Genomic DNA, 18,665 nt, shown 5'->3' on the forward strand with positions numbered 1-18,665 from the left:
TTTCTTTTCCAGTAGATACTGATCTTTTGGGGAAGAAATGCCATGAAATAGAGAAATCCTTATCAGTTCTTTCTCAATTTAAGAAGCCTACATAAATTGTAGTACTAGGCTATAAAACAATAAAAATTACCCCTAGAATCTAATCTGATTTGTAAAGGGAGTCCCTGAATTTTGAACCCTTGGCTAATGAGTGAATTGGGCATAGGAATAATCAGGCAACATGTTGCTTACTACTTGGCTTCTGGGCTTGATGCTAGTATTGCCTGGTACTTGTTTTATGACTTACCAGGTGGCCATGGGCAGCTCACCAAGAATCTTGGGGGTGGGGGGGTCCTCATCAAATTACAGGATCTGTGCTGTATTCAAATAGAATTTAGTATGCTTGCCAGACTCAGTTGTCTTGCGTACATAGTCCAAGAAGTTCAACAACTGATCGTTGTAAATCAGTAAATCTTTGTAAGATCCCCTCAAATCGAGGATTGCTTTCATTTTTGGGGGGTAATTACCAGCATTTCATGGCTACTTCAGACTGAGAGTAAAGCTAGCCACTAGTTATGTGTAGCATATTGAAAATAATGGAACAACTGCTCCTGGCAGATTTTCACTGTTTGAAGACTAATTTCTTTTATCTCCCAGTATATCTTGGCGCTATCTTTGGTAGTACCTTAGAAACAGGAAGACTGTACAGTTTCTTTAGCCAAGTTATGTCAATAAAATGTCAATGTGCCATTTACTTTTTAATCATAGAATGTGTATTTACACATAAAGTTATCTTGGATATAGATATCTTTAAGTCTTCTCTCCCAAACTTAGTTCAATTCATTTAAAAAATTAAAATTTTGAATTCCAAATTCTCTTCCTCTGGCCCTTCCCCTGCTCATTAAAAAGGCAAACAATATGATAACCATTATACATATGAAGTCATGCAAAAAATGTCCATTATTATCCATCATATAATACTGGCATATTATCTGTGCTTTTGTGTTACTGATAAATATAGGAAGTCCTATTAGTCTTTAAATATTATCTCTTCCTGTTATTTGTGTTCTTTTTTAATTATTTTAGCTGTAACCAGTGTGGCCGTGAGTCTAAGCTTTTATCAAAATTTTATGAACTGGAATTAAATATCCAAGGGCACAAGCAGTTAACAGATTGCATCACCGAATTTCTCAAGGTATTGAAAACCAAGCAAATTACTCAGCTTGCTTTTTTAAAAACAAACCCAACAGATGCTATTTCCAGAATTTAATCAGCTTTAGTAATGTGTTGATCAATTTCTGTTCCCTCAATGAAATGTGTAAAGATAGTTTCTTTTTTGATGACTCTTGTTTTATGACTTAAAAATTTTACAAAATGGCTGTACTGAATAGATTTTGCAGTGATTAGTATATTAACCACTGGATGAAGGTAATTAAGGAGATGTTTATAATATGTTTGCACATGCCACTTGGTATTGATGAGTGAAAAACAATAGCAAACGGACCATAGGATCAGTCTTGAGTCACATAGAGAACAGATTGCTCAGATGAACTAATTAATAGCATTGTGATTAAATTGCTAGCTAATTTGCATCTTGGTTGATTGACATTGAAAAGATTACTTCCATCAGCAAGAGAATTTGAACTGTGAAAGCCCCCAAATCCTCTCCCTCCAGCTCTAATTTTAAAAAGATTTAACATTAAGACTCAGGGAAAAAGTGAGAAATATCATGCCTCAGTCTGTACAATCAATTCTTCTGAGGTGGATAGTATGCTTCATCTTTGGTCTTTTGGGATTCTCTTGGATCATTGATCAGTATTATTACTGTGTTCTCCTGGTTCTGCTCACTTTGTGTCTAGGTTTTTCTGAAATCATCCTGCTTGTCATTTCCGATAGCACAATATTATAATCATATAGCACACTTTATTTAGCCATTCTCCAATTGCCCATTTGATTTCCAGTTCTTAGCCACCAAAAAAAGTGCTGCTATAACTAAGTTTCTTACAGATAGGTCCTTTTCCCCCCCTTTTTGGATGTCTTTGGGATATACACCTCACAATGGTATTGAGTATACACAGGTTGGTTGTCCTTTGGGCAGTTCCAAATTACTCTCCTGAATGGTTTCAGTTTAGATTCTCCAACAATGCATGAGTGTCCCAATCTCCCCATATGTTCTCAAAACATTTATCATTTTCCTATCCTGATAGGTGTGAGGTAGTAATCACTTGTGATTTGGAGCATTTTTTTTTCATGACTATAGATACATCTGTAGAAGAAAATGCCAGGAAAACTGGGAACTTGATCCTATGTTTGGGGGGGGATTACAAAGGTGATTTATTTCATTGTCAGACAGGACTGATGTGGTTACAAAAAAGACACTGCAGGAGGAGACAGGATTATGCCTCTAGGGAAAAACTGCCGTACAATAGTTGAGTGCTAAAGATGTCAAAATGTAATGGAGAAGCAGGCTGTACTTGGAAAATATGAAATGAGGTCCACCCATTGTTATTTTTGTGCACATGTACTTGAGTGAGGCACTCTTACCCTTTTATTACTTGGAAGAGAGTAGTTTGCCAGAATGTATCTAGGATACATTTTTGCATACTCATTGAAAAGCATCTTTAAAAAACCTTTTTTCATATATGTACAGCTGTGGAGATGGAAGTTTTGAATTTCATTGCTTTCTTATAATCCACAGCTTATCGATGAGCTTTAGTATTTGTGCACATCCATTCTCATTTGCATCTCATTTGTTTTTGCATTTAAGGACTGATTTTATTTGTAATTACCCAACATCCTCATTATTTTTGTTGTTCGATCTTTTTCTGTTCTGGTCAGGAAGAAAAATTAGAAGGAGACAATCGATACTTTTGTGAAAACTGTCAGAGTAAACAGAATGCAACGAGGAAGATCCGACTACTCAGTCTTCCTTGTACGCTTAATTTACAGCTAATGCGTTTTGTGTTTGACAGGTCAGTACCTACACATCTCAATATGAAGATTTTAAACTGATGTCATTGAAATGTGAGGAAATGACTTTGAATGTGAAGGAATTTTTATACTGTGATTCAGGTTTTGCACCCTAGTAGTAATCCCAGTATTAATTTGCCGAGTATGGAACATAACATAGCTTTCTCATCAAATAGTGAAATGATGCTCAGGCAGAGGAGAGAGACAATAGCAGTGGGGAAAAGACACATCTGTAAAAGAATGAGAATGCCAGGAAAACTGGGAACTTGAAGCTCAAAATTATCACTAGCCATTGGATATAATGCCGTTTATGCAATTGCAACTTACCCCAAACTCAAACCTGAGTATACTTCTCTTGCATGGCAACACATTTTTCTTTCCCCCAAATTCAGGACAGTGGCATTTGAAAGTTCCCTTTCCTTAATTACATCTATTCTGTGATGTAGGAGACAATAGTATATGCTTCTGACCATGTGACTGGAATACTTTTTTTTTTGCTGGGCAATGGGGGTTAAGTGACTTGCCCAGGGTCACACAGCTAGTAAGTGTCAAGTGTGTGAGGCCGGATTTGAACTCAGGTACTCCTGAATCCAGGGCCGGTGCTCTATCCACTGTGCCACCTAGTTGCCCCTGGAACACATTTTTTAATATCTTAAGTATTCTGAGGAGAATTTCGTATTTGGAGTGCTTTCATTTACCCAGTTTGTCCTGATCATTCATAATAGCTACTTGTGAAATAGTAATTTGACATTTCTAGGAGGTAGATTTCAGCTCTGAAAATCTGAGCTGCCTAAAAGAGGAATGAGCAGGATGAGTTCCTTATCAGTGGGTGTCTTTAGATAGTCTGGACAGGTACCTGCTGGTGAGATTTGCAGGGGAGTTTCCTTCCTCTTCAGGTATGGGGTATGTTATAGGTGACACAAAGATAAGGCATGTTTAATGGGTTTTTGTTTTTTTTTGTGAGGCAATTGGGGTTAAGTGACTTGCCCAGGGTCACACAGCTAGTAAGTGTTAAGTGTCTAAGGCCAGTGCTTTATCCACTGCGCCATCTAGCCATCTAGCAGCCTCCTAATGGTGTTCATTTTTAAGGGAGCTTGACAAAGGGAAACTGGAGCCCAGAAAAATAGAGAAAGGCAGAGCAGTGTTTCCCACTTAGGTTGAGTAAAAATGTCTTGGTTTTGTTTTGAGTAGACAAACGGGGCATAAGAAAAAGCTGAATACCTACATTGGCTTCTCAGAACTTTTGAATATGGAACCTTTCATGGAGCACAAAGGTAATTTTCAATCACTCTGATAATTTTCTCTCTTCATCTGGCTACATCCAGAGAGCCCTTCAAGTCAGGATGACCCAGGGTTTTATTCCCAAACTGCATTTGTTGAGGGAATTTCCTGCCCACAGAAATCTGGGTGAACCCATTTTTTACTGCCCCGCTCCCCACTTTTGTTTTTAGTGAGGCAGTTTTTTTGTTTTTGTTTTTGGGTTTTTTTTTTTTTTGGTGAGGCAATTGGGGTTAAATGACTTTCCCACAGTCACACAGCTAGTGTCTGAGGCTGGATTTGAACTTGGGTATTCCTGACTCCAGGGCTGGTGCTCTATCCACTGCACCACCTAGCCGCCCCTTCACTCTTTTCTATTGCAATTTTTCCTACTAACATTAGAATTCCCATTTTCCAAAAAGGAAATTTAAGCATAAAAATTAAATGGTTTGGGTCAGACAGCAAATTATTGAACTAGTATTTTAACTTCTATCTAGCTTTAGAACTTTGCTGTTAAGATTTTACATAAACCCTTATGGAATAATTCCAAGATAGAATTATATAAATTAAAAGTGATTAAGTTTTTTACTTTTCTAAATTAGATGTAGGCTGTATTGTTGTGCTAATCAAAAGTTAGATATGGGAAATGCATGAGCTCAGGAACTGACTTATTTTTCCTTTTATTTTTACATTTTTAGAGAATTCTCATGTGTGAATTGTACATGTTTTTACACACACACACACACACTTGCTGATTGACTGTCCCAAGGTTGAAATTTCAAATGAAAGAATGTATACAATGAGGCCAAGTTGTGATTTATTTTCTGTTCATTTTTAGAAGGCATCTATGTATATGAACTCAGTGCTGTCCTCATACACCGAGGCGTAAGTGCATATTCTGGTCACTACATTGCTCACGTGAAGGATCCTCAGACTGGAGAATGGTATAAGTTCAATGACGAAGATATAGAAAAGATGGAGGGAAAGAAATTACAACTAGGGATTGAGGAAGATCTAGGTAAAACCTTTAAGTTGTGAGTGCCCTTTTAAAATACACCTTTTCTTCCCCTGAAATGTTCATAATCTGCACTTAAGCCGGCATTGATAAGTCATGTGGCCTTAAATCCATTTTTATCCTCAGCGGTTGGATGTGCTTTTTGTCCTTTTAGATGGCTTGTTTGCTTTGTGTTTGTGCATGTTTTCATTAGTTCTGAGGAACTAATGTTCAAGTACTGTGGCTAATAGTAAGGCTCTGAATGTGGAGGAGTGAGTGAATGATGGTCATCGTTTAAGTGGTTTATGATCTGGTTGCCCTTTGGCAGAGAGTTTGTCTAGAAGCTATGCATGGCCTTATGTTTCTCTTTTGTCAGCATCTCTATTACCAGGCCTAGCATGGGGGCCTTGGGTTCATGAGTGCCTCTGCCATTGCAGTGCGGGACGGCTGCTGCTCTGGCTATGGCATGGAGTGCATTGGAGGCCAGGGTTGGGAGGGAATAAAAAGGGGATGATCCATTGGCACATAGTGGGCCACGACAAAAATTCCCCTTGGGTATTAAGCATGTGCTTTCATTTCCCACCCACATTTACAGTAATAGTTTATCTCTTTTGTCCACAAGAAAACTATTTGCCAGTGCTGAGGATATAAAGAAAGGCTTCTGGAATCTCCCTCCTTCACCTAGGAGGCTGATGACAACATGCAGAGAAGTTTCCTTCTTATCCCCTGCATGATTCCTCCATCCTACCAGAGCACTGTCTCCTCATCACAGATATTGCAATTTGCAATGTTCCTACCTCTACAAAAGAGTGGGGGGTGGGGCAGGGAGTAGCACTTCATGACTCCTCACTTTTTATTTGTAGGGAATGTTCTTTTCATTTGCTTTGTTGAAGTGTTTGTATATAATGTTTGCTGGCTGTGCTTACCTTTGTATCAGTTCACATCAGACTTCTATTCATACCCAGTTTATTATAGGTCCGTATTCCTGTAATACAATTTATTTAGACATTCCCCAATTCATAGATATCTATTTAGTTTCCACTTCATTGGTACAGTGGAAATTGTTATATTTTGGTATATGTAGAATTCAAAGTCGGGGTGAAATTACTAACACACAAGCTTGACCATGTCACTCCTACTGAAATAATTCCTGTGGCTCCTTATTTCTAGCTTTAGTTTACCTTTTTCTTTCTAATCTTCCCAGATCTGTATTGCTCCAGCCTCACTGTAGTATCTTAGTGGTATTCTGACCTCCAGTTCTTTCCCCTCTTGTCCTTTCTTGCCAAACTCCAATTACAGGTTACTCCCATCTTTCTGCTTTCTCTGCTGACACCTCTTTTCTCCCCTCCCACTTCCCCACCCCCCAATTTTAAAATAAAATCCTATCAGATTACAACAATTCATCTACACAATTCAACATTTGAAAAATAATCAGATACAGAAAAATCCTTTGACAATAGAACACGTGTTCCCTATAAAGTATAAGCATAGATTGTTCATTTTTAATAGCATCTAAAATCAAAAGCAAGTATTAATATGCAGCAGGGATATATCAACTAGGAACTTTTCCAGGATATCTGGAAATAAATCAATAGCGATTAAAAAATTGAAGCTATGTTAGTAAGAAAAAAAAGACATTTTATAGAAATTCTACATCATTCACTTCTAGTTTTGTGGTCATTCTTTTGCAAATACAAAATGTTAGTCATTTTGTGCTTTTCAGAGTTCTGCTTACTTTATTCTGCTTTAGTTCATGTATATCTTTCTGTGCTTTTGATATTCATATTTGTCATTTCTTACAGCATAATTCGCTACTTTCATGTACCACATTTTAAAAGATATTCTTTTAATCATTTGGCATCTACTTTGTTTCCAGTTCATTGCCGCCACAGAATTGCCTTAAAATCTATGGTCTATATACTTTCTCCTTATAACCTCATTCAGGTATAAGTCTAGTCGTACAATTCTGTGTTAAAAGGGTATGAATGCTTTAGTCACTTGATTGGCATAATTTCCAGTTGCTTTCTAAAAAATGCTTGTACTATTAGGAACTACCAGTAATGTACCAGTTCCTAACTTCCCATTACTCCTTTAATATTGATAATTATTTTGTCATCTTTGTCAATTTGTAGAATGTGATTTGGAGCATCCTTTCATATGGTTGTTAATGTTTTAAAGTTCTTTGAGAACTGTTTGTTCATATTTCATATTTTTTAATATGTACCCAGTTGAAGAATTTTTTTTTTGTCTTTTTAAGCTATATTTATCTATGTCTGTCTTTTTCAACTCATACACGAGTCTGTGTTTAGCTAGCATACAATATATCAAAATTAGATGTGGACTTTTTTTTTTCCCTTTATTCAAGAGTGGTCTGCTAGCACTGACATCCCCCATGCCTTGAAATGAACTCTTTAACCATTTTCCACCAAGACTCAATTTAGGATCCTGTACCTCTGGGAATACTTTCTTGATCTATTACTTACCCTGATTGCTAGTGCTATCACTCCTTACTCATAAGCTTGTATTTCCATAGTTTCTCTCCTACAATGGGAATGAAGCCTTTTTATTCCTAGCACCAAGCACACAGTGCACCTAGTAGATTCTTTTTTTTTTTTTTTAAGTGAGGCAGTTGGGGTTAAGTGACTTGCCCAGGGTCACACAGCTAGTAAGTATTAAGTGTCTGAGGCCGGATTTAAACTCGGGTACTCCTGACTCCAAGGCCTGTGCTCTATCCACTTCGAAATCTAGCTGCCCCAACCTAGTAGATTCTTAATTGTTGATGAACTTATACTTTCTGAGTGAAATTAAAAACATAGTCACATTTTAATTAAAAGAATTTGATAGGAATTTTATGTGTAAATTTCTTTTAAAGGTTAATTTTACATTCAGTTTTCAAATTTTTTAAGCCTCTACTTTTGGTGGATGGTTCAGTTTTACATCAGGAAAAAGGAAAACTTTAAACATGATGTTTAGAACAAGAAATCTGACTATCTGCCTTGTATTATAATTCTGAATTGTTACTCAAACCCATTGAGCTGTATGGGAGTGTTTATACATTAGATCACCATTAGTTCCCCAAAGCATAGATGTTTCAGGGTAATCTTTTTGTTGTTTATGCATCTTAGCAGAGCCTTCCAAATCACAGACTCGTAAACCTAAGTGTGGGAAAGGAACTCACTGCTCTAGAAATGCCTACATGTTGGTGTATAGATTACAAACTCAAGAGAAATCTTCTCTGACAGTTCAAGTACCAGGTAAGCAAGTGGTCAGACATTCTGTGAGAAATATTTATTAATAACATATCTTGGAGATTTAGAGCTCTCTTCTCCTCCCCCCCCCCCCCCATTTCTGATTTGGACCAACAAATACCACACCAAGGTGGAAACCATTGTGCTATGCTCTGCTTGGGTGGGGTCTATATTCAGTAACCCTAGATTCCTCATTTCAATACAGCCCACCTCAAATCAGGACAGTCAACCAATTAGGCTTGATTGCTGTTCTGATGGACTACCCACTGTTCAGAAGGGTATATCTATCATCTGAGTTTACTGCCATTTTTGTCTTTTGTCAGAGAGGGATACACAGTGACCATCCTTTACTTAATAATTTGTTGGCCTTATTAATAAAATGATTAAATTACCCAGAAACTCTCATTTGTAATTGCCACAATATTGTTTCAGAATATTTTCTCAGAGAATTGAACTGTCTGCTTCCACGTGTGGTCAGTGTCAGTGAGGTTAAGTCACAGGAAGTTCTGGTGCTTCATTGTGGGCAGATCCCTTTGTTGCACTGAGTTTCATTTACCTTCTCCCAGCATGATCATTGGGGGCATTTTGATGAGCCCCAAGGTGGGAACCAGGATTTTTGTTTTGGGTAATGAATTAAAGTAGGAAGAGAGGCTTTGGGACAAAGTGCTCTGTGAGCAAATATGCTTAGGGATGAGCTGGGTAACTACCAATGGAGGCAGATGTGGGAACATAATATTGAATATTTTGTGTCCACTGTCACAAAGGAGACATAACACAGACAGAGTGGCCTCAATAGGCAACTGGATGGCATGGTAGTTCCCTACCTGGAGTTAGGGAAACCTGAATTCAAATTTCTTCTCAGACACTTGAAGCTTTTCAACCTGGGTTGGGCAAGTCCCTCAGCTTTCTGTTCTGTAAAATGGAAATGGTAATAGCACTTACTTCCTAGGGTGGTTGTATTTAAACTGTAATTAAATTTGCAGACATTAACCTCCATATAAATGCAATATTTATAGATCTGTGAAATCCCTGTTTTAAGTTTCAGAGAATGACTTTGTTTCATATTTAACATCCTAAATAATACCTTTCCTCTCTCCCCCAATGGTAAAGAGATGTGCTTCAAGGGTGTTTTTTTTTTTTTTTTTTTTTGGAAAATACTTCTATTCAACGTATAATTCCCCTCTTAGATAGGAGGAAGAAAAAATGTGAAAATATCTGTCCTAGATAATAAGGTATTTACTAAGGTGATGTTTTAGCACATCCCTTTGAGAGACAGTGTAGCCACTTCAGGAGTCTTTGCCTGGCTACTGGCTGTATAGCTTGTTCTCTAGAAAAATCCTACTTTTGTTCCTTGGTTCAGATGGTTGGGGGTAAGGGAAGAAGGTAAGAGGGGGCACATCAACCGGTAGTTACAGATGCTGTTAGGTGAGGAAGTTTGACCTCATTTGCATGTGCGTGTCCCACCTTGGCATCTGTTCCTAGCTCTAGAGCTTTTAAGAAGACACATGTCAGGAAGAGTTGGCTGTAAGAAGCTTTTTTTTTTTTTTTAATAGTGAGGCAATTGGGGTTAAGTGACTTGCCCAGGGTCACATAGCTAGTAAGTGTTAAGTGTCTGAGGCTGGATTTGAACTCAGGTACTCCAGGGCCGGTGCTCTATCCACTATGCCACCTAGCTGCCCCTGTAAGAAGCTTTTTATAGGAAATGGTCTTCATGTATATACATATGTTATAATTTTGCCTTTTTGTTTGAATAGCTTTCCTTCAAGAGCTGGTAGACCGAGATAACTCCAAGTTTGAGGAGTGGTGCGTAGAAATGGCTGAAATGCGTAAACAAAGTGTGGACAAAGGCAAAGCCAAACATGAAGAGGTGAAGGAACTCTACCAAAGGTTACCTGCTGGAGCTGGTCTGTAAGATCTTCTGGTAGTGCCCTGTAGTCATTCATTGCTGAGTGTTAACTATGAGAACTGTACATGTGCCCTTTATCACAGTCTGCTAGATGTGCTTGAAGAGTATAGTCACCTATTGGGAGTCAGATTCGAGGCAATGTGCTCCTTAAACTAACTTTAACCTTGTTTTTCTTGTTACATTAAATGCCATTAACCTTTCCCAAAAAGAGATTTGAGGGGGGGTTGCCTTTTCTACAAAGTCTTTAAACAAAGTGTTTGCTGTTATTTTATTAGATTAAATCCACAGAGGTTTTTCAAAAGACATTAATGCATACTTGAAAATGCTTTCAACTTCTTTTCAGATCTAATATTTTTCCCATGTGTGTACAGTCATGATCTTAATGCCATATAGCTTAGCTTCAGAAGCATCTGGAAAAACAACTGATTGTGTGTAAAGTTGTAATTTAACAGGCAACTTAGTGAATTGGAGATGATTATCCAGAAAATTGTGTTCCCAATTATTGCCTTGGTGTAAAATAGAAGAAATTAGATCCTATTTTATAGTAACCCCCTTCAAGAAAATGTGATTCCCCCCCCCCACCTCCTTTCAGCAGCATAATACCAGCTCTTAAAAAACTAGCAGTTTTTTAAGCTAATGATAAAAATTGCATAATATTCAACCTTAAACATTCTGGTGCCAGCACATTCTCAGCCCCTTTATCTTGTTGGAAACATCTGCCAGAGTTTGTGGGCTGAGCATACTCACATCTCAGTTTTTATCTGTCTTCTAACCTGATGCGGTCTTCCATGTATAGCCCTCCTGCATGTAGAGGAGCAGTTCAGAAGACCACTCTAGTTCTCATAGGGCAGCAGCTCCCTGCAACCAGTTCTCATGCTGCTGTGTCAAATGGGAGCCAGATGGTATCTTACTTCGGGCTACAGAGTGATTATCCTGAACCCAACCAAGAGAGAACTATGGACGCTGAGGCTTGATGGTCATGGTATTGACCTGTGATCCTATGGGTTCAAGTCTCTTGACCTCCATGCCCAAGGCTCTTTGATACTTTATTTTTCTACACACGATATAAATTTGTTTTGTATTTGGGAAATGCTGTGTTTGAAGTCAGAAGGATTTGTCTTTGAATCCTGACTCTGCTCTTTTACTTCCCTGGAGACCCTGGGCAAAAGTCTTTGCTTTGTTTCTGCATTTCTAAAAAGTACACCGATGAAATTGACCTGACATGAATGTAAGCCAATCAGAAGTGTGCTCATCTGTATTCTAGTTGGAAAGAATAGGAATGTTTCTCAACCATTCCAGTTTAAACTTTTGGGGGGGGGGGATGAGGGTTAAGTGACTTGCCCAGGGTCACACAGCTAATAAGTGTCAAATGTCTGAGCCCGGATTTGAACTCAGGTCTTCCTGAATCCAGGGCCAGTGCTTTATTCACTGTGCCACCTAGCTGCCCCCTCGTTTAAACTCCATTAATGGCTAATTTTGGACATAGCGTTTCATTTTTTGATCTTAAATACCTGGTAGTGAATCTTGAGATTCAATATTAAATGAAGAATGTGCTCTTTGGTGAGTTTCATTTTCCTCAAGGAAAAGAAATGTATTGCTTTGGCATATCTTTGACCCATGGGTGGTCCTAGAGTGCGTGGTTAATGAAGGAAATTAGTTTTGTCTTTTGAAATCTTTTGTATTCAAAAGCATAAAGCAGAAATCACTTTGAACAAAAAAATGTGCTGGTTAACTGTGTTTTGCAAAAACTTTGTCCATTTTTCTTAACTAGAATATTGAGGCTTGTTCAGAGTTAATCAGTGTTGCTGATGTACTCTTGTTGATTATTAAAATATGTTAATGGATTATGTACCTTTCCCTCTCCTGGCAGGGTAGGGTGGGTAAGGAGAGAGTCCAGCAGAGGTCACTGAGAACCAGAAATATTTTCTTAGAACCTTCCAGCCATTCCTCATAGGCTTTCTCACTTTGTTTATAGAACATATGTTTTTGGGCAGGGGCCAGAGACATAGCAACTTCATTGTTAAAACCAAAACTTGTTTGTCTTTATTGCTGCAACTGCAAGTGATTTCAGGGGTGCAGGATACAATCCTTGGGCTTTGCAACACCAGAAATAGAAGGGAGGGGAACCCCTTAGATTAATGGTCAATTGGAAAGGGAAATAAGTGACACTCAAACATTTTTTACCTTTCAGGTAAAGGCCCTCCTGAGTATTCAGCATTTATGTGCTTTCTGTCCTAAAATTTATACTATTCTTCAGCCTGCAAAATTAATGGATTGATGCTACAAGTCAGACAAATTGTAATGCCTTGTTCTTCCCTTCATTTGGCTATTGCCTCATCATCTCCAAGGGTTCATTCCTTTGTAATATGATTCATATACAAAAATTTTCTAATTTTGCTTAAACCAAAAAAGGAATGCACGTTGGCAAACCATCATGAGTACAAGTGAATTGTATGATTGGAAAACCTAAGTCAGTGTATCTGATTGGACCGGTTTGGTCTTTTTTTAACATTCCGGATCTTTGGAAAGTTTTATATTACTAAGAGCCTGGTGACTGTGTGGGAACCTCTCCCAGCCTTGTCTGTGTAGGTTTGGCGGTAACTCAAAGCCTCATATCCTGCCTTCAAATAGTCCATAATCTCAGATTTCCTTTTCTTCATCCCTCCCTCAGCAAATGTGTGGATATGTATGGTTGTTGCTCTCTTGCTTTATCCTTAAGAGTATGACTGGAGAAACAGACTAGGCATCTTTGAAACCTCATCCTAACTCTTGCCACACTCCTATCTTAATCCTGCAACACACCTTTGTTGTAATCTGTGTAGTGAACACCCAGTAATAGGGTTTTCAAACCAGGGTGCTTTTTAAACGTCCAACCACGCTGATACCTATGTTGCATCTTGAGGTCTCCTTTATATATTTTATGGCATGTATAAATATTAACTTTTCTATATCTCTTTTCTTCCAAAAAGCTCAAAATGCTTCCCATATCTTATCTCTTATACTCTGCAGCATCCCTGTGAGGTAGGTAGTGGGCAGGTATTATTACCTTCATTTTACAAATAACCTGGAGCCTCCTGAGTTTATGACCTGCTCATCTGGGTCATGACTTGGCCTGGGCAGGCCTTGGCTTGGACCTCTATTCTAGAAACTCCCAGTGCTCTCCCTGCTGCTGTCTTGACACCCACCATTCTTAGTAGTACATTCTCCAGAGATAGAATACTATACTTGTGTGCTCAAACTTAAGCAATACATTGATTGTGTGTAACATTAACAGTTCATCTGGAAATCCTCTGTTTTGTGAAAACAGAATTTGTGGATGTTACACTTAACATGTAAGGTCATGCCAGGCAGAATGTCCAGGAGAACAAATCTCAGTTCTCATTATTAGTTGTACTTTTTTATAAAACTCAGTTTCAGTTTACCATTTGCATGTCATGCTAGGACTTGTAGTGCTCCTTGTAAAATTGGCTGGATCAGACATTTTAAATTCCATAAATGTTCAATTTTAGTAGCTTAGAGATGAGCCTGTAATTTTTACCTCATGAATTATTTTTATCTTGTGATAGAAGCCCTATGACCTTGTTTTTGCTTTATTAGCCACTGCTTTAAAATTTGGCTTTCTTTAAGAAAAAAAAAAGCCTAATTTGCTAGTTTGGGTGACTCCCTAGTTAAGTGTAGGAAAAACACCCTTTCTTCAAAAATTGGCTTTTCACATAGTCTTGAATTGGGGGTAAAGGCTTATGTCAGTGAATTAAAAGTGGGCAGAACTGGTTACATAAATTCTCAATTTAATTGAAAAGCCATTCCTACTTCTTGATTCATAGCTTCAGCTATAGAGTAGGTACTTTAATTCAAATACTCAGACTGTGCAGTAGATGAGTTTTGGGCCTGAGCAGGGTTTTATGATGTGAGCATTCCACTAACAGAAAACTTGGAACTCTGATCCAAGCTCTGCCGTGGTAATAAGCAAGACCCTTCTCTCTAATGGTGGGGTTAATAATACCAGCCTCTCTCCTCAGGTGCTGCAAGGATTTTGTCATAATATGCATTGAGCTCAGAATTAAAACTATCCATCTATGTGGTCGTGGAAGAAATAAATGTGTTGTCTAGATTTGTTCCCTCATGAAAACTTTGTCATTTGAAAATGTATCTGACTGCAATGCCTGGTATGGGAGTAGTAAAATACATAGGCTGTTTCTTGTGTCCTTTTTCCTCAGAGCCATATGAGTTTGTTTCACTTGAATGGCTACAGAAGTGGCTAGATGAATCCACCCCAACGAAGCCCATTGATAACCATGCCTGCCTGTGTGCTCATGACAAGCTGCATCCTGACAAAATATCAATCATGAAGAGAATTTCAGAATATGCAGCTGACATTTTTTACAGTCGCTATGGAGGAGGACCCCGTCTGAATGGTAATCTGAAACCCCTATGGTCTCCATCTGAAATGGTGTGGGAGAGTAAAGCCTTGTTAATTCAGCTTCTGTACATTTTTTTCATTTGTGATCATTAGAATTGATGTGGGGCATGCATGAAATTTTCCATTGCACCATCTATGAGAAAAGAGGTTGCCAGGCAAATTGCTGATAGAAGATTAGGGTGGAGAAAAGAGGATAGGAGTTTTATCCATGTAAGAAGACAGTTATTTTTAAGGCCTTGGAGCTCAGTAACTGTCTATATGCAGATGCTGCTATTTATAACTGGCTGTGTCAAATGGGAGCCAGATGGTATCTTACTTTCATCTGCTGTCAGTCTGACTTTTGCTGGGAAGTACATTGTTTGTTACTGGAGATAGCATTGTTGAAAGCAGAAAATCTGAATTTCTTTGTCATCAGAGTTCTATAATTCAGATCTGGTTTTCATTCTGAATGAAAATTGAGTTTCCTCTCAGTTTCTGAACTTTGGAGCTTCTATTGCTCCTGGTCTTTTCTGCGTTCAAGCTATTTTGCTTCTGGGTCTATATAGAACTGCAGGTATCCTAGATAACTTGTCACCTTGGAATTGGAAAACAGCTAGTCTGTTTAGATACTTATTATATAGTGCAATTACTTTCAGAGATTATTCTGTGTTTGTAATGCTGAAGATTGGAAGAATTCATTATAGGTGAAAAATGTCTCCCTTTTAGGAAGTAGAAGTTTTTCTTAGGTGCCTGTGATTTAAAAGATGTACCTTTCTGGGGCTGCTAGGTGGCACGGTGGATAAAGCACCGGCCCTGGATTCAGGAGTACCTGAGTTCAAATTTGGCCTCAGACACTTAACACTTACCAGCTGTGTGACCCTGGGCAAGTCACTTAACCCCCATTGCCTCACAAAAACAAAAACAAGATGTACCTTTCTTCACTGATGCTGGTGTCTCAGGTCCTATGACCTCTGTCATCTTGCATTTTTCATCCTGTGGTTAATATTAGGTGGTCAGCTTCTGTTTACTAGAAAAATCTGTTAGGCCTATACTTTGGAAGCCTTTCCTATTTGATGTGAACCCCTATGTACACAGATTGTGAATAACCTGGCATCAAGTAGGTACAGTTTGTTTTTTGGTTTGTTTTTGTTTTTGTTTTCGGGGCAGTGGGGGGTTAAGTGACTTGCCCAAGGTCACACAGCTAGTAAGTGTCAAGTGTCTGAGGCCGGACTTGAACTCAGGTCCTCCTGACTCCAGGGCCGGTGCTTTATCCCCTGCGCCACCTAGCCGCCCCCAAGTAGGTAGTTTAAAACACAAATGTAGACATTTTGGAAATTGGTTGTACATAAAATACATGGCTTATGCATAAATTTTCAATGTATTCTGGGTCTTTTTTTTTTTTTACAGCCAAAGCTTTGAAATGTTTCACAAAGTCATTCTTAGCTGTTATGGAGCATTTTTTAAAAAGCTAACTTAAATTTTTTATACCCATAGTTAAAGCACTTTGCAAAGACTGTGTTGTAGAGCGCTGTCGGGTGTTGCGGTTGAAGAACCAACTAAATGAAGATTATAAGATTGTTACAAATTTGCTGAAAACTTCAATGAAGGGGTATGTAATAGTTAATTTTTCCCAGTTCTGAACCATGACTTAATGGGTATCCCAAGATGTCTGTGATAGGTGGGTCATTTTAAAGATCAGTCTCTTGAGTAAGGGAAAAGAGAGCTAGGATTTTTGCTAGCTATGCTAACTTTTTGTTTAATTCTATGTGTTCATAATAAAGCGGGCGATACTCCAATTCAGCAGAGCTTTTGGATTAGGAGTCAGGAAATTCTGGGTGCTTCCTTTTCTAACTGAGTGACGCTTGGCATCTACTCTAACACAGGCCTGGTAACAGGTCTTATCTCACAGGGTTTGAATGAGGTCACCATATACATAAAGCAGTTTGTGATTACAAGCTTGACAGAAATGTGAGGCATTATAATATGCTTTAAGGTTATGAAATGGTGACCCATTGGGTAATAACATTCAAATGGATGACTGCCATTGGTGATTTCATTGAACCTACCTTGTAAAATGTTGGAATAGAAATTATCTGTCCATTTGACCAATATTAAGCTCCTGTCTGCTCCATTCTAATTGGGAACTTGAACTACATGCAGGAGATAATAAATAGTAGATCCTCTGACAGAAGAGACCAGACCTCAAGCCACCCAGTCCCATGTCATTTTTCATAAGGATCATTTACCTATTCCTTGAATACCTTACAGTGAAAGGAAACTGATCATTCATGTTGGTAGAAAGCAGTGTCCAACCCTTCGATTTTATCCATAAGGGGAAGATACCTTAAGTTATAGCTTTTAAGGAATAGCTAGTGCTGTGAGCAAGAGTCCTGAGAAGCTCAGAGGAACTGGCGCTTGAGCTGGGCTTTGATGGCTGGGTGGTCTGTGCTAGGCTATGGGAGTGGGGACAGGGCAGCACCTTCAGAGGCACTCCAAGCTTCGTAGTCATTGCTTGAGCTTAAGGCAGTGGAGAAATAGTACTTCCATCTCTAATGAAGGATGCAGCCCAAAGAGAGCTTACTTGGGGATTGAGAGGATACAACATTAACACAAGCAACTAATTCACCTTGACGCAGGATGGGGGTGGGGTGGGGAATAGAGGTTAGGTCGATGGGGCTGTGTGAGGTCATTAGGTTTTTTTTTTTTTTTTAATGAGGCATTTGGGGGTTAAGTGACTTGCCCAAGGTCACACAGCTAGTAAGTGTTAAGTGTCTGAGGCCAGATTTGAACTCAGGTACTCCTGACTCCAGGGCTGGTGCTATATCCACTGACATAGCTGCCCCAGGTCATGTGACTTGCCCGGGTCATTTAACAACTAGTATCTGAGATTGGATTTGGTCTTCCTGATTTCAGGCCCATGGCTTTAACTATTGAACCACCAGCATCCTTCTAATCTTAAAGTAACTTTGAATTGTCTCCAATTTGCAGTTGAGGAAAATGACTTTTAGACATGGTAAAATAAGATTTGCCTGTAGTGATATGGCTAGTAAGATTGAAACCTTTGTCACTAGCCGCCTAAGCCAAGGAGTAGGGATTCCAGTGTGGAAAGGATATGTTATCAGTCAGGAGCTAGTAAGGAAAGAGCCAACAAAGGTGTCAGGAAGTCATTGAGGAGGGGGCAGGTGTCCCACAGAAGACAAAGAACAGTTTTCAGTAATGAGGATACAGATTCATCAGGGACCTGTGTCCTGTATATCTGGTGGTAGTACAAGATGGAAATTTCATTGTGAAGAATTTTTGGATGGGGTGGAGAGAGAGATAAAGAAAAATGAGAGAGGTAGGAAAGGAGAATATATCTTCTTTGACATTAACTTGTGTTTTCACCCCTTTGTTTCACACAGTAATGAAGGCTTCTGGGTTGGCAAATCTTCCTTACGAAGTTGGCGACAGCTAGCCCTAGAACAGTTAGATGAGCAAGATATTGATGCAGACCAAAGTAATGGGAAAATGAATGGTGACACCTTAAATAAAGGTAATGTGATTCTCAGCTTTTGTACTTGTTATATGTATAATACATCATAAATCATATTTTTGTGCTATTACAAACTAAAGATCAAATTCTTTTTTAAAGGTTTTACTAAAAACAACTGGGGGCAGCTAGTCTGAGGCCGGAATTGAACTCGGGTCCTCCTGACTCCATGGCTGGTGCTTTATCATCCTCTGCACCACCTAGCTGCCCCCTATTTATCACTATCTTAAAGTTAACTTCCATATTTATAAATGCATCCTTAAAACCAGAGGACTTGCCTGAAAAACAGACCCTGGCCTCAGGCATTTGCCCCCCTCCGGGAAGAAATACATAATGTCTATCCCTCCTACCCTGAGCAAATAGTGGCACTGCAGTGCTAAAGC

General features: G+C 38.8%; 1 protein-coding gene across 2 annotated transcripts in view; it reads left to right on the forward strand.

The window, feature by feature from the left end:
- The window catches only part of USP48 (ubiquitin specific peptidase 48), a 56,653-nt gene that overhangs the window by 18,764 nt on the left and 19,224 nt on the right, over positions 1–18,665 (forward strand). Inside the window, exons 6-14 of one of the 2 annotated variants that reach the window (XM_043994733.1) lie at positions 1,066–1,174; positions 2,818–2,951; positions 4,141–4,223; positions 5,045–5,224; positions 8,326–8,454; positions 10,203–10,352; positions 14,572–14,769; positions 16,248–16,362; positions 18,155–18,285. In XM_043994733.1, the coding sequence (XP_043850668.1) occupies positions 1,066–1,174; positions 2,818–2,951; positions 4,141–4,223; positions 5,045–5,224; positions 8,326–8,454; positions 10,203–10,352; positions 14,572–14,769; positions 16,248–16,362; positions 18,155–18,285 (1,229 nt within the window). The remainder of the gene's footprint in view (positions 1–1,065; positions 1,175–2,817; positions 2,952–4,140; positions 4,224–5,044; positions 5,225–8,325; positions 8,455–10,202; positions 10,353–14,571; positions 14,770–16,247; positions 16,363–18,154; positions 18,286–18,665) is intronic. The other variant, XM_043994735.1, reaches the window with a different exon arrangement.

Source organism: Dromiciops gliroides, chromosome 3 (assembly GCF_019393635.1).
Source record: "Dromiciops gliroides isolate mDroGli1 chromosome 3, mDroGli1.pri, whole genome shotgun sequence".
In the NCBI taxonomy this organism is placed as follows: domain Eukaryota; kingdom Metazoa; phylum Chordata; class Mammalia; order Microbiotheria; family Microbiotheriidae; genus Dromiciops; species Dromiciops gliroides.